Genomic DNA, 26,948 nt, shown 5'->3' with positions numbered 1-26,948 from the left:
GCTGGGTACTCATTTTACCGACCTCGGAAGGATGGCAGGCTGAGTCAACCTTGAGCCGGCTACCTGGGATTTGAACCCCAGGTCGTGAGCAGTTTTAGCTGCAGTACAGCGTTTTAACCACTGCGCCACGAGGCTCTTATATTGTTTACTACAATTCCCATGATCCACCACCCGGCCACACTGCCCCGTTGCATTTCATTAAAGCCGTTTAATTATAAATCCAGATATGAAGCAGCAGGGATGAAAAATAACATCCGAAGGAAGGAAGGAAGGAAGGAAGGAAGAAGGAAGGAAGGAAGGAAGGAAGGAAGGAAGGAAGGAAGGAAGGAAGGAAGGAAGGAAGGAAGGAAGGAAGGTAGGAAGGAAGGAAGGAAGGAAATGAAAGAAAACCCAGGCCTTTATTCTAAATAAAATCTGATTTTCTCCAGAAAGGAGAAAGGGACTTACTCGTATTGGGTGGTTTCTGCCTTCTGGCTTTTTGCTTTTTCAGTTTTTGGTATTGTGCCATGCTATCAGTGCCCCCCGTGACATTTCCTACGGTCCTGTCGAAGAACTGAAACCCCAACCGGGTGAAAAGACAAGTGACAGCAGTCCAATTAAATACTTCCTGAAGATGCACTATTAGAACACTTTAAAAAAAAACAGGCAAATTAATTCTGTACATTGTTCCTGTATACGTCTGTGGCTCGTGGGAAGAATTGTTTAAAAACAATTGTAGAATCATAAATCAATCAATCAAATCAGAGCAGTTCCAGAAGGATCTCGCGTTGCTCTCTCCCTGATGCGCTAGATTTCTACTTGCAAGACAGAATTATTATTTTTTGAAATTTCACAGTATGAAGCCATACATGCCACATGCATGCCTATTGATAGCATTTTCTATTCATGTAGAGACAAGCTTTCTCCACTCAAGGTGCCTTCTAGATGTTTTGGACTACGACAGCCATCATCCGCAATCTGCATGCCCCCCCCTCCTTGATTGAGACTAACGGAAGCAGGATACAAAACCTCATGAAAATGAGGAAGGCTGCTTTATAGCAGAGTTTCAGTGACTTTAGGCTGGAGGGAAGCCACTGTTTTGGATTACAAGTCCCAAAATCCCCTAGACAGCATGATTTTGTACTACATCTCCCATAATCCCCCAGCCAGAGGGGCAAGAAGCTGGACCCTCTTGCTCTCACCACCAGGGGGAGCTGCTGCTTAGAACACTGACCTTACAGAGGCAGGAATAGACCTAGCCTGCTTCCTGACATGCTAGATTTCTACCTGCAAGGAAGCACTTTTTTTCTAGATTTCTACTTGCAAGGAAGCAATATTTATTTGTATTTTTCCCCCCAGGTTGGAGGAGTGCTTTCTAACAGAGTCAATTCTCCCCACGTAATCTAAAGTGGTACAGCCCAAAGGTACGCCGACCACCTTCACGGGAGTTCTGTTGTCGCAATCCGAGTTCTAGGTTGCCATGATCGCTGTGCGGCTTAACAGGTAAGCCAAGCGAGGGATTCAATTCCATGATAACTCACCCTGAAATTCTGATCCTGCACAGATTTGGGGCTGGAGGTTCACCAAAGTCAGAGCAGAACTTGAAAAAAAAAATAGCTGAAAGGGGCTGGATTAAAAAGTGAGGGGTGGAGCTGAGGGAGAATATGGGAGGGGCTAAATGGAGCCAGGAGACAAGTGTGGGAGGAGCCAGGCAGCAATGTGGGTGGAGCCAGGACAGGACAAAGGCAGTGAGGGGAGGAGCCAGGACACCATATGGGCGTGGCCAGGAGGAGTCCAGAGACTATCTAGCAAGGAATGGGAGGAGCCAAGGTAGAATGTGGGTGTGGCTTAATGCAAAGCCAGCCTGGAACCAAGTTAGGGGGAGGAGCTAGGTTACAAAAGGGGCGGAGCCAGGACAGAATCTGGTTAATAGCGCTTGGAACCAGGCGGATTCTGTTTTACTGGCCTTTTAGGTTTCCATTAGGAATAAATTTATAGGGACAGCTCCAACCCACCCCCTGCTGGTTTTGGGACTCTGTTCTTTCCACAGTTGACCGACGCTGCAAACCGACACCGTCCTCTCCGGATCCCCTTGTTGGAGTCAAAGAAAACCTCGTTTCTATAGGGTGACCCACCCCATGGGCCTCCTTCCCCATTTTTCTGCCCCATGGCAGAAGCGCCGGAGCCGGAAAAGAAAGAGCCCCCCGCCTCCCCAGCTGGGGGAGGACAGCCTGGGCCGCTCGGTGGCCCGGAGCGTGGGTGGCTTCTCCTTGGGCATCATCCTCTCCGCCGCGTATGGAGCGCTGGTCCTCTTGGCCCAGGGCTACAACATCTGGTACTGCCTCCTGTCCACCATCACCTTGGCCATCAGCCTCAGCCTCGGCATGGCCTTCTCGTTTAAAGTGAGAGCCACTGTCCTCCTGATGCTGCCTCAGATTTTCTCAAGTAAGTCATCATCATCATCATCATCATCATCATCATCATCATCATCTGCCATCATGTCAGCGACCCTTTATTAGGGTTTCCCAGGGAGATAAAACTTAGCAGTGCTTTACCCTTCCCTTCCCTACCCAGGCTGGCTCTTCTAGGCGGCACAGTCAGGATTCGAACTCCCAACTATTCTACCTCTGAAATGCCAGCCGGCTTCCCACCGGGACATCTTTTTGTCCTCGGCAGAAACAGAAGGCTGGATGAGGGAGGTTTAGGCTTTAAGCCACCCTGACCCCCATCATAGATTTGTGGGTCGCTAAAGGACTTTGGCCATTTTTCCCCTCTCCCTCTCTGTCGCCTGTTTGCAGAGGAAGGGAAGATGATGCTGATGTTCTTGGCGTTCGGCCTGGCCATGGAAGGCCCCTTCGTGAACATCATCCGCAATTTCACCCGAAGCGCGGAGGCCGTCTCCTGCGGGGCGGAGCTCGCCCTCAACCAGACGGTGGAGATGCTCCAGAGGGCCCGCGAACCTTTGCTCAGTGAGACGAGGGGGGATTTTAAATATATACGTCACTCCGCTGTTATTTCTGATCGGGTTCTGCTCGATCGCAGCGTTTTTTCTTTCCTTTCCTTCATCTGTCTGTTTCTTTTTTAGAAATCCCAACCTAAAAGGTTGCAACTACGGACGGGGTGGGGGTGGGGATTTTCCCCTTTGGCCCGCACAACGACTTTGTAAGGTTGACCTAACGTGCCAAACGTTAATTATTCCCAATACCACATAGTGGGAACCAAGATTCTCTCTCTTTCTCTCTCTCTCTTTGCTTTTAAATTCATTTATTTAACAGGGGCTGGAAGCCAAATTATCCTCCTCTGTAGAAATATATCTTTCTCGGATTTTTCATTTTAATATTTTTAATATTTTCAGGCCGTGGATAGGTGAAATCCGCAGATACCAATCTTGTGGCTGAGGGGTTCCTATTGTATTATACAATTGTGGCTTGTGCTCTTGAATTAAGCCTGGAGGTGAAGAAAAATCCATTCTGTGGAAGCTGAGAACTAAAGTGCCCTTAAATTTTAGTTTTACGCCCCTAAAGTCCTCTTAACCTTTAGTGGACATTTTACTAAAGGGGGGGGGGATTATTTTGTTTCTACCCTATTACTCCTCTTTTCTGCCTAGATGCCTTGAAGAAAATCAAGGAGATTGCCCAGAAGGCCAAAGTAGTCGGGGACCGGGTTCGAAAGCTTTTCCGGTCCGTCATGGACTCCGTGAGGCATGTCGGTGAGTGCCAGGGGCGCAGAATACCGTGGGGTGAAAGAAGGCCATAGCTTTCTATGGGATCCAGGGCTAAAGTCAGCCTCAGAAAAAAGACCCCTACGCCGTGATTCCCAACCTTGAGTCCACTGATGTTGTCAGACCACAAACCCCATCGTCCCCAAGCAACACGGGCAAGTAAAACACACACCCTGTTTGCCCGATTTTGTGGCTAGATCAGGACCTAATAGAACCAGCTCAAAGTGCGTCTTCCAGGCGCTCGTGTCCTACAAATCCCATCATCCTTCCCTGCTGGCCGGGACAGGTGGGAGTTCTGCTCCATCCCCTTCTGGAGGGCCACACCTTTGAGCGAAGTGGGCCTCGGAGTCGAACGGACTAGGTTTTGACATTCTCAAACCTGTGGCCCTCAAAATATTCTCCATGTTGGAGAGGACGTCTCCGGGAGATTCCCCCGGTCAGTCTGAGAAAAAAGCCTAAGATAAATCTACTTGTGACCCCATATGAGAGGACAGGCTAGGTGTTCGAATCCTGACAAAGAGGGGGGGAGAGGGAGGGCTTGCTATCTGGGCCTCGCCTGATCCTCGAGGATCGTGCCCAGCTCACCCGCGACCCCCTTTCTTCCTCCCGTGCAGCTCACTGTCTCCGCAACGTCTGGTACTGGCTCCTGAATCTGGGCGAAGTCTGTAACGAAGAGATGGGCGCCCCTTACCGGAAGTGCGTCCGGATCTTCGAAAACGCCAAGGACCAGTGCCAGCGTGTCGTCCCCCTCTTCTATTACCTCTGTTACATTGTCCTGCTGTTTAAATACCTCTGCGGGTTGGCGAACGGTAAGACCTCCCCCCTATTCGCCTCCTCCCTGCGTGACTTACCGTGTCCTCCCCGCGCGTGTCACGTTCATGGCATTGTCTTGGCTAGCCGAAAACCTTAGTGGGAAAAGAGGAAGACCCAACGTGAGACGGACGGACTCCTGCAACGAAGCCACAGGGTTGAGTTTGCAAGAGCTGAGCCGGGCAGTTGAGCATCAGACGTATTGGGGAGCGTTTGTTCATAGGGTCATCGTGAATCAGGGACAATTTGATGGCGCAAAAAGAAGTACAGCCGAGCCCCCTGTCAGTTCTTTGCTCTTGTGGTGTCCTGTGGAACTCCCTGCCGCTGGAGGCCAGGCTGGCCCCCATCTTGGCCGTCCTTCCGCCAGCAGGCCGAAAACTTTTCTCTAGTTGACAGAGGTGATTTTTAAAATGTAATTCTTAAATTTTAAATGTATAACTATTTAAAAATGTACATGACACGACACAACCCAAACTTAAAGCCATTTAAAAATGGGGGGAGGGCGGACACAAGCAACCCCCTTTTTGTTTTTTTACACAAGACTTCAAACTTATAACACTGTGCCAAGGAGATTTTGTTTTCTGTTGTGTTTTGAATATCGCTCTTCTGATGAGTTTGAATAGGATATTTGCTTGATACTTCCTTAATATTGCAATGATTTATTATTTAGGTTGGTTGGGTTTTTTTTTAAATACGGTAAGCCGCCTTGGACACACGAGGAGAAAGAGGGCATAGAAATATTTTAAATCCATGGATAGAGAAAATAAATAAACATCATTTCCTGCCCGCAGTCCTCCTGGTCTTTTGCGTTATCCCCCAGTACATTGTGCCGTTCCTGCGTCGCAGAGTGGCTGAACGTGAGTAGATCCAACTCCCTTACACCCTAGATGGCCAAATGCGGGGAGTTGCTTCCTCAGAAGCTCCGGCCTGCAAGCAGGGTTAAGAGGCTGAGATTTCCACCCGTCCTCGTGGCTTTAAGCCCTTTCCTCCTCCCCCCCCCCCGCAGCGGTGGTGGCCCTGCTGGACCGCGTCCGGGCCGAATTCGAATTCAACCTCACCACCGTGCACCGATACGAGGTGAACGTCAATGCCAGCAAGAGCCTCTCCCAGGTGGCCTTCGACATCATGGAGGAGGTCTCGGCCCGCCTGCAGCCGGCGACGGAAGCTGTCGGGCTTTTCGGCTACACCTCCACCCTGGTGATGCTTTTCATGTACATCAAGTGAGTCCTCGGAGAGGAAAAAGAGAGAGTTTCGGACGCCGGTTCCCCATTCTGATTATCTGGGGGTACAACATTTCCCATCCTCTCCAGCCGGCACTTGTTTTTCCCCCTAAAAAACCATCGTTAGGCTGAGCAGACGTGGCTGCTGGCCCACAACCCACCATGGTCTCAAATGTACAGTGGTGCCTTGCTAGACAGTGGTGCCTTGTCTAGTGAAAAGCATTTTTCCCATTGGAATACATTGAAACCTGTTTAATGCATTCCAATGGGGAAGAATCGCCGTTGTCTAGCGAAGATTGGCCATAGGAAAGCCGCGTTGCGAACCACCGATTAGCTGTTTAAATCGTTGTCTTGCGAAGCTTAGGTCTCGAAACACCTGTTTTGCGAGCGCAGAGGGAGCTGTCAAAATCATCATCTAGCAAAAATCAGTTTGCGAAGCAGGGACCAAACATTGTCCAGCGAAATTCCCCCATAGGAATCACTGTTTTGCGAATCGCTATAGCGATCGCTAAAAGTCAATGTCTAGCGAAAAAACTGTCATGCGGGGTAACCGTCTAGCGAGGCACCACTGTATATTGTTCTGAGCTTGCTTTAATGAAAAAATATTTAGCGGGTGGTGGTGGTTCCGAATGGACAATTGATATCCATTGGATTTACAAAAGACCTGTCCCAGCAGGAATGGCCCAATCCTTAGCCATGGGTCACAAGAGATTTGGGGAGTCCCTCTTGGACATGAGAGTTTTCATACGGGAACCTCTCTACCTACTGCAGAGCGCTGCTCTATCGGAAACATTACCTCCACGAAGACAGTTTCGATAACATCTACATCACGACGGCCTTCCTTGAAATGGATGAGATGCGGAGAAAAAACAAGAGGCCCACCGTCCTGCCCTTGTCCGCGAGGGAAAGCACTAAATACATCCGCCCAGGTAGGACGTCTTGCATGCCGTTCGAGGGTTTCATTTCCTGCTCCCTTTCCCACACTCCCATCTTCCTAGGACTTTGCAACACCAAATCATAGGATAAGGGTAGCTCCTGACTTCAGAGGGAGCTTGGAACTAAAACAGTAACCAACTACTTTAAAAGAAGTAACTTTCCAAAGCAAACCCAACCTGAGCAAGAGCGGATTTTTCTTGCCCTTCCTCAGAGAGCTGTCGTCGGGATTGGAAAAGAGGAGCAGTCAGTCAAGTCCTCCCCTTCACCTTCAGTGTGATATGATACACATATCCTCTATAAGATGGGGGCAGCATTAGCCCGGAGACATAGTGTCCCCCTCTGGATCATCCAGTGTTCAATCCTGACCACCTTCACCAATGTCTCTCGTCATGCAGTCTCGCTCTCCATGCCCCACAAAGAGCAGCTACGCTATGCTCTGGCTCTCATCTCCATCTGTCGCCAATTGATTCTCGTCATCTTGCTGATCGCAGCCGACTTCTCCGTCTTCTGGCTTTTGGACCTGGTGCGGTATCATCTGCATGGCGAAATTGTTGCAAGAGGTAAGATGGAGGAGGAGGAAAAGTAATATAACATGGTGCCCCGCTAGACGACGACCTTGCTGAATGATAAAACCACAGGACGATGACTTTTTTATAGCGATCACAAAACGATGTTTCCTATGGGGGATTTTCGCTTGACATCGATTAGGTCCTTGCTTCGCGAACCGTTTGTTCACAAAACGACGATTTTTCCGGCTCCGCAAAATGGCTTCCCTTCGCAAAATGGATGGCTTCCCTTCTGAAAATGGGTGTTTTCCAGACAGAAGCTTTGCAAGACAGCAATTTAAAACAGCTGATCGGTGGTTCTCTATGGGTGATCTTTGCTGGACGATGAGGTATTTCCCCATTGGAAGGCATTAAACGGTTTTCAATGCATTCCAATGGGGATTTCCCCCGCATGACGACGATTTCGCTGTACAGCAATTTTCCTGGAACAGATTATCGTCATCATGCGGGGCACCACTGTACCAATATGGTCCAGCTTCTTGCCAGGTTGAGTCTCAGATGTGCACTGTCTGCTACTCAACAACTTGTCTTTTAATGAATAAAACAAATGAATCCTGGGAATAACCTCTGAGGCTCTTTAGGGAAGGTTAGGGATGTCTGCCACCTAGAGACTGAAATTGGATCTGCAGGTTTTAAGGCAACTTTATATTTTAAAATATCTTTCTATCTTCTCCTGCTGTTTATGAGCTATTATAGACCCAGTGTATTGAAATATCAAATCTGTGACCTGAGTAGTACAGGTTCAAATTCCCATTCTGTCTCTCAACATGCCACTGTTGCTGATGTTTTCTCTCTGCTGGTAGTTTTATGATGTGCCATTTCTAGCAGTTGTTTCGTTGTGTGTGCTTTTAAAAAAATACATTGTCTACCACCCTAAATTCCGGTTATTAGGGCATCTTTAGGGAAAGTTAATCCGCTTCACATTTCATACTTACAGTGCCTTTATATCAGTGCTGTATGGCTCAGCCAAGCTCTCCAAGTGGCAAGATGTTCCAAGGGTGCAATGCTAACCCAAGCCTAGCTGGCTTTCAATAAGCCTCTGGTCTGATCCAGCACTGTTTGCATACTGTCCCTGAAAATAGTTCATCTGTGCTAACGGACTGGAACAGACTGGTTTTTCCTTGCAGCTCCAGTGACCATGAATGTCGGTGTAAATGGGACCGGCTACACGGGTGAATTGTACCGTGACATGGTCTCTGCGTTTGAAGTGCTACAGCAAGGCAACGTTAGCGTGCTGTCCCGAAAATGTCGTTTGCGTCCAGCTGAGCCCGATTACAATGGCTACATTATCATTGGTAAGTGGCAGATTCAAGAAGCAGGGTTATTCTAGTTAGGGAAGGTTAGGGATATGAGACACCTAGTGACTGAAGATGGTACTACAAGCTGATTAATTTTGATCAGCTAAAAATTAACAAATCAAGTTGAAAAACAAGGTAAACATGGCTCCCTTTAGTATCCATGCCACATTTCAAGTGTCTAGATTTTGGCATCAAACAGATGCATCATCATTAATATTATTATTTGTATCAAAGAAGTACCGGCGTAGAGGGAGAAACCATCACTGATGCAATAAGTAAGCATTTGGAAAATCTGTTTTAAAAACATAAATTATCTAGAGCAGGGTGCAGTGACACCTAAAAACAGGTAAAACCTAATTTTGTAACTGAAAATTTTGGGGAATTTTCCTATTTGACTATCAAGGGTTCTTTGAATGCATCCAGCTGACATAGAACAATACTCTGCAGCAGCCTCTGGTGGCTGCGGTTGGAATAGCAAGGTGTGAAAAACGATGCATTTCGAAGAGCAAAAGAAGTTTCTAGAAAGCTAGAAAGCATCTGTTCCCCCAAAAATTGGTGAGACAGCAGCCATTTCCAAAATTTTTGGCACCCTACTCTGCCCGAACTAGGCCTAGCTAGTCCTGAAAGCCTTCCTGGTTAGGCCTTGCTCCCAGGCGAGCCACAGCCAGGCATCTGTAAGGTGCGTTGTCGGTCAGGTAGAGCTCCGAGAACGGAGAATGATGGGATTTGTAGTCAAAAAAGTTCAAAAATCCTATTCCTAATTGCCTCCCCCACCCCCTACTCCCCAAATCTTCAGGTTTCATGTACGGCTCCTGTTTCTTCATCGCCATCTTTGGCACCTACATCCAGCGTCTGCAGCGCGTTGTATGCGCCTGGTACTATCCTTCCCGGGAACGGGTGAGTGTCCTCCTAATGCCACCCCACCCCATCCCACCAACACTCTTGGTTGGAATTATCAGAGGTTTTTCCCCAGTGTGGTAGGACCAGAGACTCTTTCGGGATGCGAAGTTTGTGCCTCGTCACGTTTTCGGTCGTCTTTCTCGGTGGTTTAATCTACCGGCCGTGCAACCAAAGAGAGATACAGTACCACCGTGGTATTCAGAGCTGCCTCTTCTTGTGGCCAGGAGTTCCACAAGAGAATGCAGAGCTCCTTTCCACGGTCTGGATTGAAAGCCAATGAACCTCTCTAATCTAATCTCATAAGAGGAGGAAACTTTTTCTGGCAAGCCATGCATTTATTTACTCATTTCAAAGCAGCGCATCCCTTTACAACTTGACTTTCTCTTCTTTCCGAAGCTAAAATAAACGCACAATCCCATATACACACTTCCGTCCACCCATTCGGACCCTGCAATCGAGCTCCTCGTGGTGCGCCCTTTCTTCTAACGCTTGGCTTCCCTCCCCACCCCACCGCTTATAGGAAAGGATCTGTTACCTTTACAACACCATCCTGACCCGGAGGACCGGCTTAGCCCAAGCCGTGCTCAAGGCGGTGAGAGAGCGGTCGGCCGACGGGGGCCACACGAACCTCTTGGTAGTTCTTGCCACAAAGTAAGTGTCAGCCCTCGGGCCCAATCCTACCCTTGTTAGAATCACGATCTGCTCCTCTAAGGTTCTGCTATATTTCATTTCCCAATGTTTCCCGCATCCCCAGGATCCTCGGCGCTCTCCTTACCCTCATCCTAAAATTTAGAAGCATCTCCCTAAAGCTTTTTGCAGGCTGCCAATATGTCCAGCTCTGAATGGGCGCTCCTCAAAATATCACATCCTCAACCACCCTCCCCACGTCTTGCCAAATCCAGCCTGTGGCTTCCCTGATTGAGTCAGTCCATTTCGTATTGAGCCTTCCTCTTCTCCTGTTGCCTTCAGTTTTGTCCCAAGTTTGATAGTCTTTTAAAGCTCCCCCTCCCATCCAAAAAAGGTCTTTTTGGTGAATAGGCTGGTGTTTGGGGTGTTTGTTTTTTCCTTTTTTTTCTCCCCACCCCTGAAAGGCCACCTTCCACAATTTCTCTGACATTAAAGGCCACCCTTGTGTGGAAAAGGCTTACTTCCTTTTCTGGGCAGCAAAGATTAATTGATTGGCTTTTAAAAAGCTTTCCGGCATGCTCCCCTCTCTCCTAGCTTTTGCACTGAATGAACGCCAACCTAAGGGGTAGAAAGTTGCTTTTTATAAAGGATTAAAGTGGAGTCTCTCGGGAAGCAGGGTTTCTGTCCTGTTCCTGGTGCTCAGAAGCATCCCACACAGGTAAACATCTGCTCTGGTTTCCCTTTATTTATTTATTTTCAGATTTAGAATGTGTGCCTGGTTGGTGAAGAAGCTAGGCGTCCACGAATCGTACTGCATGGGCTGTGGGCGAATCCGGGAGGGTGCGGCCAGTGTGGAGTTTGTCTCCTGCATCACGCCAGCGTGCCGAGGTTCGGACGTGGGGCAGGGCCGGGTTGGATGTAGGTCAGAGGCAGGAGGCCCCTATGGCTGTCCAAGAATGGGGGAAAATATAAGGCCATGCCAAAGACTTATACACTATCTGAATATCAGGGTAAAACCCCTAATACTAGACTCCTATAATACAAAAAAAGCATCCAGGCTAAAGCTAGCTGGAAAGCTCCGTGAATCCTTGCACTTGGTACTCACGGTTGCGAGTTCGATTCCTGTCCATGGGAGAAAATGCAGTCTATGTAGCTGTGGGCAACCTGTGCAGTCCCACAGCGCCCCTAGAGGCAGGGAATGGTAAACCACTTCTGAATGTACTTATGGGTCACCATAAGTCAGAATCAACGTGAGAACATGCAACAATCACTTGATTGAAGTCTGCCCGCGTTTAATATTTCTGCGAGCCCCGTCGAGGTTATTTTTTCAGCCTTCTTTGGGTATCTCGTTGAGACGGGACGAGGAGGCTCGTACGTTGCTCCCAAGGTTGCGACTCGCCCAGATCCAGGAGCGGGAAATGTTCCTCTGATTGGGATCACAACTCCGAGCGGCCCTTCTGGCTTGCCCTGAAAGCTGTCGTGCTGTAGATCAACTTTTCCCATTAAAAAAAAAAAAGCAGGGAGTTAATCTTTAATTAAGAATAAATCCATGAGCCACACCCGAGAGAGAAAAAGAGGTACCAGCCCTAGGAGGCTGTTAAAACAGATGGGCAAAAGGGTGAGAAAGGGTTGGTTCGCCCATTCGCTTTTTTCGTGCCACTTCGGCTTCCGGGTTGCCACCTGACCGCCGCTCCTCTGCCACTTCTGTAGGTATCTATTGCCCCGATTGTTACAAGCTCCTCAACAACACCTGCTCCATCTGCATGGCCCCCCTCACCTACCAGGGAGACATGGACGAGGAGATGTGCGTAAGCCCCCTTCCAAGCATCCTCCTTGTTTTGAGTTGGGGGGGGAATATTTTACCAACTTCGTTATATCAGCGAGTTCCTTTCCTTTGGGCCGCATGGCTCCTGTGCTGCTCCCTTTGGGGGCACAAGGATGCGCAGGCGGTGCTGTGGGGCCCAGATGCCAAAAATTGGTACCCAGCATCCCTGTTTAAAGGCCTGCGGTCTTGTGGTGTCCCGTTTCTCCCCACCCAGGGATTCCAGCGACGAAGAAGCCATGGCGCTGTGGATCGGGGCAGTGCAGGCTCTCCGGGAGGCGCCGGACGAAGAGCGTCAGAAACAGCGTCGGCAGCTGAAGACTCGGATCGAGCGGGCCGTGAAGGGGCGGGCGGGCTGCCGCCGCCTGCCGCCGGAGCTGGCCCAAAAGATCCTGGCCCAGCTGAAGGCGGAGGAAGAAGAGAGCGCCAGCAGCTCGGACGAAGAAGGAAGCAGCGCCTCTTCCTCGGGGTCTGGCACCAGGTGAGAAAAACCATCCCCAGCAGTCCTGGTGGAAAAACAGCCGTGGGACGGGCAGGTGTTGAACTGGTGGTACTGCACTCCTGGAACCGCACCTGTGGAACGTCCGCCTAGTGGGCCACAAATCCACGGCACTTATCATTCACAAACCTCGCCAATTCTGGGCGCACAGCTTTCTGAAGCTTCCTTGGTGAAAAGCCCAAAGATTTGTAAGAATAAGAGAGCCAGTAATAATTTTAGCAGTTCCAGGACGCGGTCTTTATAAGCTCTTAAGGTGCGAATGTTGGAATTCCCTATTTCTGAATGTGGATCTGGGTTAGAAACAGAGCCAACATTTCCCAGAAAGTATTGCTTGAAAGACTTCTCTGCCCCCCCCCTTCCCCTCTGGAAATAATAAGGCAATTTTGCAGAATTTTCTTCAACTACGCCTAAGCAGCAAGTCCCTTTTGAATCTTGAAATATTTCCGGTTGCCTCCACCGAATAACCCAGAACAACACTAGGTATCTGGGGTAAAGAACATGGCAGCAGAGATTTAGAACTGCCTTCTGATCAGGTTGCACCGCCCCGGTTTTTGATCCGCACCGCACGGAAGACCTTTGGTGGCTGCAAAATGGACTTTTTAACCTTAAAGCAGCTCCATTTTCTCCTAGCAGTGTCTTTGAAAGCTGCATTTTATGTCTTTTTTATAGCAATGTTCCTTCTACCTTTTATTTACATCTATTTCCTCCTCGGCACCCTTGAATCTCATCAGTGGGCAAGAGGCGGGATACATATAAATAAAATGTTAGACTTTTGCCCTGCCTCCTTGTCCACAAACAGCACTCAAAGTAATTCAGTTTCCAAAATTTAAATTTAGTTGTCTTTAATAAAAAAATTAATTTTAAAATTAATTTTTAAAAAACACACACACATTTTTACCTGTCCTTATTTTTATTTTGACCTTTCCAGCAGCCTTGATTTCGGTTATCAGAGAGAAGCCGAAACTAGTGGCAGCGAAGAACTGGAAGAAGTGAGAAGCGACTGAAAATCTGTGTCTAAGAAACAGAGAGACCAAACATTGACTCTTGCTCTACAAAAGGAGCGTACATGGAAAATTATTAAATTGATTTTTAAGTTTTGCTGGTTTGAAGACTGCCACCATTAAGCCTCCATATAGCCAATTTTCAGCCCATCAGTGATGCTGCAGAGAACATTTTTCAAAGACAGGAGGTGCCCTCGGCAAACAAGGGGACAGCACGGATCCCTGAGAGCAGAGGTTGGAAAAGTTACTTTTTTTGGAGGACTAGAGAGTCCCAGAAACCACCAGGAGCTGAGTGCGAATCCTAGAATCCCACCAGATCCCTCCCCTACCCCAGCAAGTGGTCACAGTTGCAGGAGGAGGATGGGCCTGGTAGTCCAAAAAAGCTGTTTCTCCCCCCCATGCTTCGGGAAGAAGCTCCAGGAATAAGGGAGCCCCCTTCGGAGCTGCCGTACCCCCCCCCAAAAAAACATCAGTTCCAACAACAGAGCTGAATCATCATTGAATTTTACTTCCTGATGGGTGGATGTGAGGTGATAGCTTTTCCCTACGCATCTGGAGCGCCGTATGCCGTATGGGTGGAGGACGATGGGGCCGGACAGGAGGCAAAAAAGGATTACGGCTGACCCCACAATATCTGCCGCCTGAGGCAGCCTCGACGCCCTAGCATGACAATGGTCTGGTTTATTTCCATGATCATCTCAACCTCCATAATGTGGATTTTTTTGCTCCACGCACCGCCCATTTAAACACACAGAGAAACACGAGTCCAGGCCAAAGGCTCCCCCGCATTCAGTTTTATTGTCAAACAGCCACAACGGACAACAGACACCGGGAAAAATCCAGTACAATGATTTAAAGACAAGGAAAGAGGCATTTACTTGATGCTACCCCGTGATCTAAACAAATATATATATATATCTGCCCCATTTTCAAGCTTCCCCCCCCCCCTCGGACAAGGAAATGCATGTACCGTTTCTGGATTCGGGGGGGGGACACCCTAAAATCACAGTGAAGGCGGGAGGGGTGTATGGGGGAGGCAGCTCCTGAATGGGGGATGATGGGTTAAGGGGTAGCTAAGGTCAAATGAGCCAGAGGTGGGATGAGGGGGAAAGGGAACCCAAGCCATGATGCATTTCAAGTCGCTAAAGATTCAAGTTTAAAGATGCAGGCACTTTTCACACTGGGGAAGACCAGTCTTTCTCACCCCACAACTCCCTCCCCCCCCACAGATTTTTGCCTGATAAAGAGACCCCACGCCACAGATCCTGCTGGGGGGGAAATCAGGAACGGACGGGAAACAGAGGAAGGGAAAAATATATATATATATATTACATCATCTCTTAAATATCTATAAACTCTTGAGCTAATAAGCTGGGCAAAATCTCTTTTATGAGGGACACCTCTCTCTTCCCCCCTATATACACAGCTAAGGTCTTTGCCCCTCCAGAGGGGCAAAGGGGTGGGGCGGGGAAACCCACAGAATGTGCAAACAAGGGGGTCGGGGAAAACAAGGAGCCTCACCCCGAACCGCCACCGAGCCGTGCGCCAGTCCAAAAATGAAAACATGTCCCCCGAATCGCTGGCATCTCCCTAGTGCAATAAATCAGGATATGATTGATGGAAGGTATGTGCAAAGATATGAAAGGTAAAGTGGAACAGAACCGGGCTGGGGGGTGCTCCCTTTTTTTTTGCCCCCCACAAAAGATCCTGCAAAGCGTACATTTTCGTCGTGGAAGAAAATATGGGGTGGGTCGATCTGTCGGCCAAGGAGGTGTACACCCGTCATGATCCGTAAGTGCTAATATACTCTCTGGTCCCCCAGGCTCCTCTGTGCAAAAATGTCTCCCTAAGATGGGTCTGATCCTGATCCATCCCTCCTGGAGGGCAGAATGTTTTTGTCTCTTCCCCCCCCCACACAAAACAAACAAACAAAACAAAAAAAGCATCCCACAGCTGCCAGCTTTCTCCTTTTTTTTTCCTCCAGAATAAAATTTTCTGCAGTCCAGAGGGTCTTGGGGTGGGAGCAGAAATGGAGGAAGAGCCCACTCCCCAAAATCTGTGTTAATGTTTACCAACCCCATGTTTTGTTTTGTTTTTGTTAAAAAAATAAAAATAAAAGTTCATCTCCTGCTTTGGCCACTACCTCCCTTCTGAACTCGGGGTGGGGTGGGGGAAACGGCACCCCGGGTGTGGCGGTGGCCACCCTCCACAAAACTAGAGTCGTCTTTTCTTTTAAATTAGGATGGGGAAGAACCGTCGTCCCAAAACAATCGCGTTTAATTGCCTTCCCCCCCCCGCCCTGAAATCCTGAGTAGACGTATGTTTCGCCATTCCCTCCCACCCGATGGGCTTTGGTTCCGAATCGGGGCCCGCCCGCCCCATTTCGAGGATGCTCAAGGCACAGAGGCAGAGCAGGGGGGGCGGGGCCTAGTGCATCTCGTCTCCGTGCCGACACGGTCGCCCCCGGCAAGAGCAACTTAGGGCATCTAGTGCATCTTGGCCTGGTCCATGGCCTAGTCCCCCTGGATAGGGTTGCCACGGCAACCGTCCCAGCCAGGCAGGCCTGCGCCTCCTCAGGCCCTAAGCCATTTCGAGGGCGGTGGGCCCGTCTTTCCGCCCTGCTTCCTCGCTGCCCCCTCCTCCTCCTTCTTCTTCTTCCTCCTCCTCTTCCTCCCCTTTGGGAGCAGGAGAGACGGCGTGGCGGGCCTGGCTCTGCTCCCAGTAGTGGCGGGCCGCGGCCAGGCGGTGTCCCTCCATTTGCCCGTTGGCCAAGTCAAGGTCGGCAGCGGAGGGGGGCGTCCCCGTCAGGGGCAGAGAGTCCGGCTCCTGCTCGGGGCCCCGGCGTCGGCGCCTGGTCCGCACCTCCAGGCAGTTCTGGCCCTTGAGGTGGCGCTGGAGGTGGTCATCTTTGGCAAAGGCCTTGTGGCAAAGGCAGCACTCGTAGGGCCGGGCCCCCGTGTGCAGGTGGAGGTGGTTCTTCAGGTCGTAGCTGTGGAGGAAGCGCGCCGGGCAGTGCGGGCAGGAGTACGGGCGCTCGCCCGTATGCTTCCGCATGTGGATCTTGAGCTTGTCATTGCTGGGGGGAACAAAAAATTCAAAACGATATGCATAAGCTGACACAGGGGGAAACAAAAAACAAAAAGTTGCCCCCCCTTTGTGCATTGCATACACTATTAGGCAACAGTCCCCCCCCCATATCTACAGGATCCGTATCTGCTGATTCACCGTCGAAAATATTCAAAGAAAAATCCCAGAAATATATATTTCTCAAGATGAGGTTACCAGAACTGCCCCCCTAGAGGCAGCCAGAAAGCATGCAATGTCTAGCATTTGCTACTAAAATAGGATTTTTTAAAATTTTATTTTATTTTTATTAGATTTCTACCCCACCCATCTAGACCAAAGGTCTACTCTCTTTGCTGTCATCCACATTTTTTAGGCATCCGCAACCGGGCTTGGAACCGATCCCTTGAGGAAACAGGGGTCCTTCCTGTACCATTATTTGTATTTTAATTGCATTGCAAGGGAATCCTCCCTTCGTTTCCTACACTCTCATGGTAAAGGTAAAGGTTCACCTTGACAATTTTTGTCCAGTCGTGTCCGACTCTAGGGGCGGCGCTCATCCCGCTCTTCAAGCCATAGAGCCAGCGTTTGTCCGAAGACAATCTTTCCGTGGTCACATGGCCAGTGCGACTTAGACACGGAACGCTGTTACCTTCCCACCGAGGTGGTCCCTATTAATCTACTTGCATTTGCATGCTTTCGAACCGCTAGGTTGGCGGGAGCTGGGACAAGCGACGGGCGCTCACTCCGTCGCGTGGATTCGATCTTACGACTGCTTGGTCTTCTGACCCTGCAGCACAGAGGCTTCTGCGGTTTAGCCCACAGCGCCACCACGTCCCTATACACTCTCATGAGGAAGCCTCAAAATCAGTGATTTCCATGCTTGGGACTCCAGATGTTCCCAGACTACAACACCCCAGAAGCCTGAGAGCTGCCACAATCAATGGCCAGAACATCTGGGAGTTCTAGTCATGATAATCCAAGACACATTTGTTAACCCTTGTTCTAGTTCACAGGGCACCTGGATGTCACCTTTAAGTGAAGCATGGAAATACAGTGGGGTCTCTACTTAAGAACTTAATCCGTATTGGAAGGTGGTTCTCAAGTTGAAAAGTTCTTATGTTGAATCTGCATTTCCCATAGGAATGCATTGAAAACCATTTAATCCGTATCTGCTCTTTTCCGTCCATAGAAACTACAGAAGACGAATAATGAAGTAAAATGGCGCTACTTGGATACAGGATAGTTTTTCTGGGACTGTAGAGAAATTCAATCCATGCAGCATGTATATGCATGCAGTTTATGCCCCACATGTGTACAAAATCAGATCTACTATAGCAAATGGCCAAAAGAACGCTATTGAAGTCAAAATAGTCTAATAATTTGTGTCTAATGTGGCCTACGTTCCATATGCATCCATATATTTTAAATTGCACCATGCTCTGATACAAATAAATAATTTTTTAAAAAGCCTTTATGGTGGCGGAGAGCAGAGTGAGGGGTGGAAAACAATAAAGCAAAGCCAAGTTTTCAAACCAGGCCTGTCCGGCTATCTCTCCATCTGCACACAGATAAATTTTATTAAAAACAAACATCTATTTTCTGCAGCTAATATTTCCTAGACAGACGGTAGTTGCTATTAGGTGTTGGAAATGGTGGCTTGAGAATATAAACTTTCTTTCTCTACCCTCAAAATCAGGTTACTAGGCCTTACGGCTGTGTAGATAAAAAAAATACCATGAGGATACAGAAAAGATAACACAAAGATACAGAAATCATACAAAGTAATACAGTGGCAAGCCAAGGTTATAAATGGCCTGAAGTGTATCCAAGGACAGTCATTTAAAACAAAACTTTTCAGTTTGTTTATTATTAAATTGTATGGTGTTTTTCGAGCCGGAAGGCAAATATTTTGGAATCAGAGCCGTGCCAGCCCACCGGCTTAGGAGCTAGCAGACATCACGCAAAAAAGAATTAAAAAGAGGAACAGGAAACCGAACTCATCAAATTAACAAAGGCAGATACTAATTGCTGATAGCCACGTGAATTACCACTGAGGGGACATGGTTCTGAAGTGTGGGAGAGCTAAGGAAAGGTGGGGTCCCAGCAGACCCTGCAAACTTATTTTTAAAAAGAAATTAAAGTTTTATTTCCAAGACCCCCTCAAAAAAGGCAGTTAGATTTCCATTTTAGATGCAGATTTTGCAAAGTAATTTTACTGCCCTATTCCACAAATGTAACTAGAATACTTAGTTCCTTTACTTAGGCAGGGTACTTTTGAATCTAATTTTGGATAAGCCTGCGGTACAAGACACTACAAGACACGTGTCTTCCTGGTGCCTCATCATCCTCTGGGCATCCACGACAAAAACAAGCCTATCAAACCTATCTCCCTTTGGTTCACATTCCAATAAATAGAAAAGTAACTGCAGCATTATAGTTACATCCCAGAAAGGGTAACATCTTTTGCTCATCTAGTTATAATCAGAATGTAAGGTAGTGATACCTTAAGTTGCCCAGGGAATGGAAGTTACTTCCAAATTTCAGCAGGCAAACATCAACTGCTCTCAGGCAAAAAAAGAGGGTATCACTACCTGTGATTTGATCACCTCTTCTCCTCTTTCTTTGACATGCCAGGAAATGAACCAAGAAGATTTCAGTATTGTTTTTATTTATCATTTGCATAATTATTTTAAAATATCTTTATCCCTACTGCTTTTGCTTCTAAATATGGTCTTTTTAAAGACGTAAGACGCCTTGGGTCCTTTTAAAGGGGAAAAGAAGGGGAAAAATATGTTTACATGAGATTTTTTTTAAAAAAAAGAAGACTCACCGGGTAAAACGGACCCCACACACTTCGCAGGCGAAGGGCTTCTCCCCCGTGTGGGTGCGCATGTGACGAGGTAGCTTCCCAGCCCCGTGGATGACTTTGTGGCAGACGGGGCACTCCTGGGGCATCTGCGAACGGCGTTTGCGCACCAGTTTGTCCGGAGGGTCGAGGCTGGAGGGGAGCCCCTCCGGGTTCAGGTTGCGCAAGTAGGGGATGATGTCGTGGTCCATGGGCTCTTCCTCGGAACCGATGTCTTCCGGAGACAGACCCAGGTTGTACGGGTAAGGGAAGAAGCCAGAGGTGACAATCAGCTCTTCCTCCTCGTCCCGGGGATGGCCGAGGGTCGGGGCCGGCGAGGCTTGGTTCGGAGGGCTGGGGCGCTCCTGCGTCCCCGTTGAGGAGGGGGACGGCGAAGGCGACAGCTCCGTGATGTGGTTGTTGAGACGGGAGCCTCGGGCCTGGAGGAATTTGCGTGTTTTCTTGCTCCGTCGGGGAGCCGGACAGGCTGGTGGTTCGGGCAAGTCCCCTTCGGCGTTGGGTAGGGTGGCGAAGGTCTCCAGGTACCTCCGGGCACGTTCCCGGGCAGCATCATCAGGGACGGGCGCCTCCAAGCCAGTGCCTTGCAGGATTTCCACGCAGGCGGCGATGACGCAGGGAATCTCCAGCACCCGCGCGGCGTGCAACACCTCCCCGAGGCTGCCCGTGCTGATGGTCAAGGTGGCCGTGTAGGCAAAGTCCAGCAGGGCCCCCAGAGCGTCGGCCCCCACGAAATCCAGGTCGCACACCCCCACGCTGGGCCCGGCGAAGAGCCGCTGGAAGTAGCGGCTGGAGGCGGCCAAGACGGCTCGGTGGGTGCGGTATTCGGAGCCCTGGGCCCGCAGCGTCACATCGCACAGCACCCCTCGCCGGCGCTGTTCGTTCAAACGCCCCAGGAGCTCGTTGCTGTGCTCGGGAAAAGGAATCCCGATCAAATCATCTTCGGGGCTGCCCATTCCTTCACCTGCAGATTGGGCGGGGGGGGGGGAGAGAAAGAAACTGGATGAGCATAAAGAATACTCGCAGCACTTAAAATGGCTTGGGACCCAGAAGTGACTGTGGGGTTTATTTTTATTTTTCTAGGCATGCAAAAAAAAGTGACCAAATCACCACGTGAAAGATTGATCTGTTGCCCTATTACGTTCGGTTTCCAGAAACCATGAAAATCTCCCCAAATGTTGAAACGGAGGATGTCCTCCTTTGGGTACGTCACCAGAATGCCGGATTCTCTGGAAAAGATGGTAACGCCGGGCAAGGCGGAAAGCAGCAGGAAAAGAGGAAGGCTGAATATGAGATGGGCAGACTCTCTCAAGGAAGCCACGGGTCTGGGTTTGCAAGAGCTGGCGAGGGTAGCTGAGGACGGATTTTGGCGCTCACTCATTCACAGAGTTGCCAGATGTCAAGGGCGACATGACGGCGCATAACAACAGATGTGTCAAAACGCCATTGAGACTCTATTTGGTCATTTATTTTTTTCTTTGCCGTCATTTTCAGACGATTGTAGATGTTACAACTCCACGATTCAGTTGTAGAGGAAATGAAGGATTTTAACACCGAAGCACTTAAAAAAATAGTTCAAAGACCAACACACCAGGCTGCCATAGAGATTTAATGTGAACGCATTCACATGACAGCCGAGGTTTTCAAACTCAGCCGCTAGAGGGGCCCAAACACCCACATGTCAGCTTCCTGTTTTCTTTTTTCTCCCATGCAGTGAACCAACGTTGGTTGTTGTCGTCGTTGGGTGTTTGTGACTCTCCCGGTTATGCGTTCTCCCGGCTGTGGGCAGAGGGGTCTTTCCCTCCCCAGGTGGACCCTCATGCCGGCAGGACTGGTGTAAACTGTTGAGAAGCAGGAAAAATAGAAAGAAAACGATCGCCGGCCCCATCAAGATGCAACTGGTTCAGAATAAACCAGAATTCTCCATCATTCTGGTTCACTATAAATGGGCCTTTATAGTGGAAGCTTTTCTCTTAGACCCTCTAACCCCATAATTGTGCTCAGTGAGAACATGGGAAGGGGGCCTTCTCTGTGGCTGCTCCCAGACTCTGGAACTCCCTGCCACTGGAAACCAGTCTGGCCCCATCTTTGCTGTCCACCCGCTAGCAGGTGAAGACCTTTCCCTCAACGACTAGCTGATTTTTTAAATGGATGGTTATGCCTGCCTGCTTTGAGTGTGTTTTGGTGTTGCTGATGATCTTTGATCCTTTTAAATATTTCTGCATTTATTCTTTTTTGCTTTAAATATTGATGTAAGCCACTTTCTTAAAGAGAAAGGTAGGGTAAAAAAATATTTTAAATAAAGAAACAGAGGAAGAAATAGTAACACTCTGCCCTCAATACTGTTGGATTCCCTCCATCAGCTAACAAGTAGTCAGAATTTTAGGGTTGTGCTTGTCTAGATACCACAGAACTTCTTTTTCCAAAAAAAAAAAAAAAAGGGATTCAAGGCCTCTCAACACCCACTAAAACAAATCTCCATGCAGGTGATCTCCACCTGCTCCACACCCAGTTCTAGGAAAAGCCAAAAGCATCAGCGCACCAGAGTTTATTTATTAATTAACTTATTTGAAACCCAACATGCGACGCCGCACGACGAAACAGCAGCTGCAGTCAGGAGTGTGGTAAGACGACGTTCGGCCCTTTTCCTCGGGAACCACAAGGAGGAAAAACAAGTAAGCGTCGCCCACTGGCTGCACGGAACTGGCAATTAAACCCGGTTCGTCGGCATCATCCTTCGTTCTTATGTTATCAGGTTTCAGCGCATTAGCAAACATGCGCTCCTTATTGGAAGGATCGTTTTTGTTTGTGGCACCACTACGACATGCCTGCACATGCAGCGGGGTGGGAAACCTGTCGTGGCCTAGATGTTTGAGGGCCTTCCCAGTTCCATCATCCCCGACCAGCCAGGCTGGGGCTGATGGGACCTGGAGTCGACCCGCCGGCGGGCGGCGACAGGTCCTTCTCTCCCAGCCCCGGACGTCTTTTACGTTCGAACGCCAGCCTATAGGGGAAAGGGTGACATTTACGACGACCCGGCGAGGAAGGCTGATCACCATCACACACCCAGGAAAAGCAAGGGGAGAGATGAAGGAGAGGAAGCGGAGAAGGCAGCGCGGTCTTTCCTGCCCCCTTTGAGTCGAAACCGGGCCTCCTGTGGGGAAGACGACAGGGGGCCAATGAACCTCAAAGCAAAGGAAGTCTGTGCGCATCTGCAGGAGGCAGCGTCCGCGACCCGGAGTGGAAGGAAGTCTTCTCACCCCGAGACTGTACAAAGCCGATCAAGGGGCCTGATACTGACAGGTTCGGGGCAGATTTCAAGGAACGATACGGCCCGTTTCCCCCTCTTGCCACCCACGACCGTGGGCGCTTCCTCGGGGCAGAGGGGGGAAGAAAGGTTGAAGCAGGCAAGCTTCGCTTTTAAGTCTCTCCGTTCCAAAGGCACCCCGGGAGGGAGGACTGCACCCTTGAGTTGCGAGGAGACCCAAGATTAGCTCAAGCCCCCCCCCCATAGCCGGGGAACCTCTCGCCTTAGAGACCTGGTTAGATGCTAATTCCCATCAGCCCCAGCCAGCCAGGCTTCTGGCTGGGGAGGATGAGGAATGTAGTCCCCAAGATCCGAAAGGGTATCAATTCTGCAACCCAGACATACCCATTTCCAATAGGAACCTCCGACAGCTTTTTGTTTCTTCAAGAAAGACTCAACAAGGGATAATTTGGGTCTTCACCTTCCAGCGCTGGACCTCTCTGACCAGCCGGGACAGTAACGGAAAGCCGTGGCCGCCTACATCCCACTGCGGGTCATGTTGAGATTCTAGTCCTCAAGGTTCAGAGTTAAGACAGAGTTTGCTCCCTTCTGTGGAACCAGACTTGATTTATAATTTGTTTATCTCCATATAGCCACCCGCGGGTCTGCAGGTGGCACCCCAGAAATTACAAGGGAGCAAGCCTTTAAAGCTGTGCAGATCACATGTCTAGTGTCACGCTTGACTTGGTAATTTCTTTTAAAAATGGGGTTGCAGATACATCAGGACAGATTTTTTTTAAGAGTGACAAGTCACTGAAAACCTGCAAATGTTCTTTTTTTTCCCCCCTAACTAGAATGGCTTTCGAGGCCCCTTCCAACTCCGTGATTCTCTGAAGTTAGCTTCTTGGATGGAAATCGTTGCAGCCTGTTCTAAGATGCTATGAGAAGCACTTTGTCCATGCTCAGAGGCCCGGTTCGGTTTGGAAAAGGAAAGGAAAAACTTTACGAGGCTTAACTCTTCGGGAAGCTCAAGACCAGCAAAAGAAAATAAACAGTCTCCCTTCCTCAGCTCTCTGCCTGTTTGGGGCCCTTAATTCCTCTTTTCCAACCCAATTTTAGCCCAAATACGTGTGGCGAAGGAAGACTATGGGCTGGGGGGGAATCGCCAGGCGTTGGTGGTGGTGGTGGTGAAGAAGAGGGCGTTATGGCGAGCCCCTCCTCGTGCCAGGAAGGAGGCTAGGCGCTGCCTCCCTTCCTGCCCGCCCGCCTTGGGTGCCCGCCAGCAGGGCCGTTTCGCCCTCCGAGGGGGCAGAAGCGGGTGGCTGGGAATCAGGGAGCACGGTTCCGGCAAAGGGGCGGCCCCCTCCCGCCTCTGCCAAGCAAGCCGAACCGGCCCGGCAAGGTGGGGAGGCAGAGAAAGAAAAAACGGTGGCGCCTGGCCAGGCCCTGCCGGGTTGGTTGGGGCACTCTGACCCAGGAGATGGGCGCGGCGCGCGTCACGGTGAACACCCTGGGCCAGCCATGCCAGCTCACCGAGAACCTGCCCGGCTGGCAGGCCAGCACCCAAGGGGGTGGAGAACGGGGTGGGGGGGAAAGGAAGGCACTTATTTGGGCGAAAGGCGGTCTCCTGCCTCTCCCCACCTGACGGAGAGTCCCCTCGGGGCAAGACGCTCATGCCAGGCCTGGGAGTCCCGGACCCACACCTTTCCCACAGATCTCCCCACCAGCTGACGATGCCACCTTTCCGCCTTCACAGGAATGCGAAGCCGCAGAGGGATCTCAAACGGAGACCTTCTTTCCGTCTAGTGGCGCCTCGCAGGACAAAAAAAAAACTCGCAAGACAAACGGTTTTGGCAATGGGGGACGACGACTTGCAAGACGAATGTTCCTACAGCTGTGCTTCGCAAGAAGATTATTTTCCATTTTTTTGTTCCTGCCTCATGTTTGCTGATTTTGAAATGTTTTTCTATGGATGTTTAAAAAGTTAAAGTTTTTTGGATTGAATTTTTTTTTAATCATCTGCACAATATGTACGGCTTTAAAGAGCACTTAATAAACCCTTTGTAAACCAAATTTGACTTTGTTCTGACTTTTTTTTGCCCGTAGGAACGCATTAATTAGATTTCAATGCATTCCTATGGGAAAACGCGTTGCACAAGACAAATTTTTCACAAGACAACATTAACCGTGGAATGAATAAAATTCATCTTGCGATGACAGGATCCTTCCGTAGCCCTATCTGGCGCTGCCAGCGCTTACGTGCAAACCCGTAAAAATCAAGAGATCTCCTGCCCTCTTAAGAGCTCGCGATGGGGCAGAAAGGAAGCAGGTGTAACCTCTCTGAAGCCTACACACAGAGAGAGCAATAGGTAGATAGAATATGTAGGTATGATGCTTTTCCTGTTGAACTTCAGTCTGACTACCGTGCAGCAGGGAGAAAAGACCGCACAGCTACCGCTCCTCCAGAATGGAGAAAATCATGGGTCCTGTTTTCTCACTTCCAGAGCTGGTCATGGCATGCAGAAATTCTAAAATGATGTTTTTGGCCTTGCCGGTTGGATTTCTGCCTGGCTGCCGCAGAGGAAGGGTGACAAACGAAAGCCCACCCCTTTCCCCAGGAACACTTTCGAATCATGGTCCTAGAGAAGAGAATACAAAGCGGGACGGCTAAGAGGTATGGATGGGCCTAAGCCTACGTCCGCCTACCTTTTGAATTCCTGCCCGCTTCTAGTGAAGGATGAAAATAAAATAAGCATTCCTTGGGTACTCTTGGTTCCTAGACGTCACGTATATCCAGGGATAAAAGGAAGGAATGCCAAGATATAATACATGTCTTTTTTGTGTGTGCAGAAGGAAAAAAATATAATTTTTTTTTAAACATTGCAAGCTTTCTCTTTCAAGGACAAAATTCTGGCTCTCCCCCAAGCTGAGAACAGAAGCCTTGAGTCCTGATATTACCCCTCCGGCTACAGGTGGGAAGCAGGAGGGCCCGGTTTAGCCACAATTAATCCATCATCCCCCTTTTGGATCACAAAACCTGACAATAACCCCCCCCCCCCAAATCAGATTAGGGACGGATTATCTGCAGAAGAAAATGGCTGGGATTACATGGCCCGAAGGGGCGGGTGGGCGGGCAGAGGGACCTTTCCAGGCCGAATCCAGGGGGGAAGGTGTCCAGCCCTATGCGCTTGAAAACCTATTCAGCAGAAAGAGCCATCGAGCAGCCTCCTCTGGGAGAAACCCCACCGGGTGAACTGCCGCCTGCTCGCCAGGGTTGGGAAGCAGAGCTTCCTTTTGTTGCAGGAGAAAGTGGGTTGGAAACCCCTTCCCCTTGCCTTCAAAGGAGACCACTAAAAACTCACTCAAATGACCGCAGATTAGCGAACGGTCGGCTTTGCGTACCTCGCAGGGTGGTTGTGCAGAGAAAGAGATCAGGAAGAGAGTGTGGGGTGTAATGAACAAATCAATCATGCAATGCTGGGAAGGGGGGAAAAATCAGGGGCAACAGAGGGGCCTGTGCTTCGCCCTCCCCCTACGCTTGCGTGCTGGGGGAAGATAACTCACAAATTGTTTGCGATGATGACCAAGAAATCAGAAACAAGAAAAAAAATGTTCTATTTTTTTCCTTCTGCACACAAAAAAAGACATGTATCGTATCTTGGCGCTCCTCCCTTTTCATGGGTTGTGACTCACTTGCAAAGGTTTTCAATGGGAGCTTTGAGGGGAGGCTATAGGGCAGATGATTAGGAATGAAGCCGAAAGGGGTTTAGGGTGAGGGCTAAAGATATACCAGGAAAATCTAACCATCCTACAATCGTAAGGCTTTGCAGAGAGTCCAAAAGGCAGCCGAAAAGAGCTTCGGGGAGATCCGGGTCGCCATGCACCCCATGTCTTCGTGGACACACGGATCAAAATCCGGATTCCAGAAGCGGCGTGGCCTAGCAGGTAGAGCGAAGGGACGGGAGAGGGAAGCCTGGCTTTAGAGGTCGAACGACTATCCTACATCTTTCAAAGGTAACAAGAGGCCAAGTCAGAGCGATGAAGAGTTTTGGAGGCGAACCAATTTATCGCCCCGTCAGCTTTCACAGAAAGAAGCCCTACCAGAGGCTGAAAAAAAAAACAAGAGGGACCAAATTAAAAATTCTCATCCATTTCCTGTCCCTTAAAAAAAACAAGATGTTGTTGCTGGTAAAGCTTTGAAAGCAAGAGGACAAACTTTCTGTTTGTAAACCGTGGGAATAACAGAACAAGGTCTAAAACAACCGTCTGCTAGAGAGCTCGGTGGTTTAGATATCTGGCTGCGGAGGCAGAGGTTCGGAGTTCGAATTCCGTCAGGTCTCCTTGACTGGGGCTGGACTTGTTGATCGCTAGGGGTCCCTTCCAGCTCTAAAGC

General features: G+C 49.4%; 2 protein-coding genes across 6 annotated transcripts in view; one reads left to right on the top strand and one right to left on the bottom strand.

Annotated features, from left to right (window-relative positions):
• The first annotated feature begins 148 nt into the window (after positions 1-148).
• On the top strand, positions 149-13,476 carry DCST2 (DC-STAMP domain containing 2). The gene is made up of 15 exons (XM_072983998.2): positions 149-2,424; positions 2,778-2,948; positions 3,587-3,688; positions 4,315-4,509; positions 5,302-5,367; positions 5,517-5,730; positions 6,502-6,659; positions 7,062-7,226; positions 8,360-8,527; positions 9,327-9,427; positions 9,951-10,081; positions 10,818-10,945; positions 11,768-11,861; positions 12,097-12,360; positions 13,307-13,476. Exons 1-15 carry the CDS (start codon positions 2,118-2,120, stop codon positions 13,380-13,382), a joined length of 2,340 nt encoding a protein of 779 aa, XP_072840099.2. The 5' UTR covers positions 149-2,117; the 3' UTR covers positions 13,383-13,476.
• A 668-nt stretch (positions 13,477-14,144) lies between these two features.
• Positions 14,145-26,948, bottom strand: part of ZBTB7B (zinc finger and BTB domain containing 7B) — a 39,010-nt gene continuing 26,206 nt past the window's right edge. For all 5 annotated transcript variants that reach the window (XM_072983980.2, XM_072983979.2, XM_072983981.2 and 2 more), the window contains exons 2-3: positions 19,276-20,272; positions 14,145-16,455 (exon numbers count right to left, since the gene is read on the bottom strand). In XM_072983980.2, coding sequence (XP_072840081.2) covers positions 15,960-16,455; positions 19,276-20,264 — 1,485 coding nt within the window. In that variant the 5' untranslated portion in view covers positions 20,265-20,272 and the 3' untranslated portion in view covers positions 14,145-15,959. The remainder of the gene's footprint in view (positions 16,456-19,275; positions 20,273-26,948) is intronic.

This window comes from Pogona vitticeps, chromosome 15 (assembly GCF_051106095.1).
Source record: "Pogona vitticeps strain Pit_001003342236 chromosome 15, PviZW2.1, whole genome shotgun sequence".
Classification (NCBI taxonomy): domain Eukaryota; kingdom Metazoa; phylum Chordata; class Lepidosauria; order Squamata; family Agamidae; genus Pogona; species Pogona vitticeps.
The sequence above is the reverse complement of the archived record's forward strand: the minus strand, read 5'-3'. Positions and strand labels throughout refer to the sequence as shown.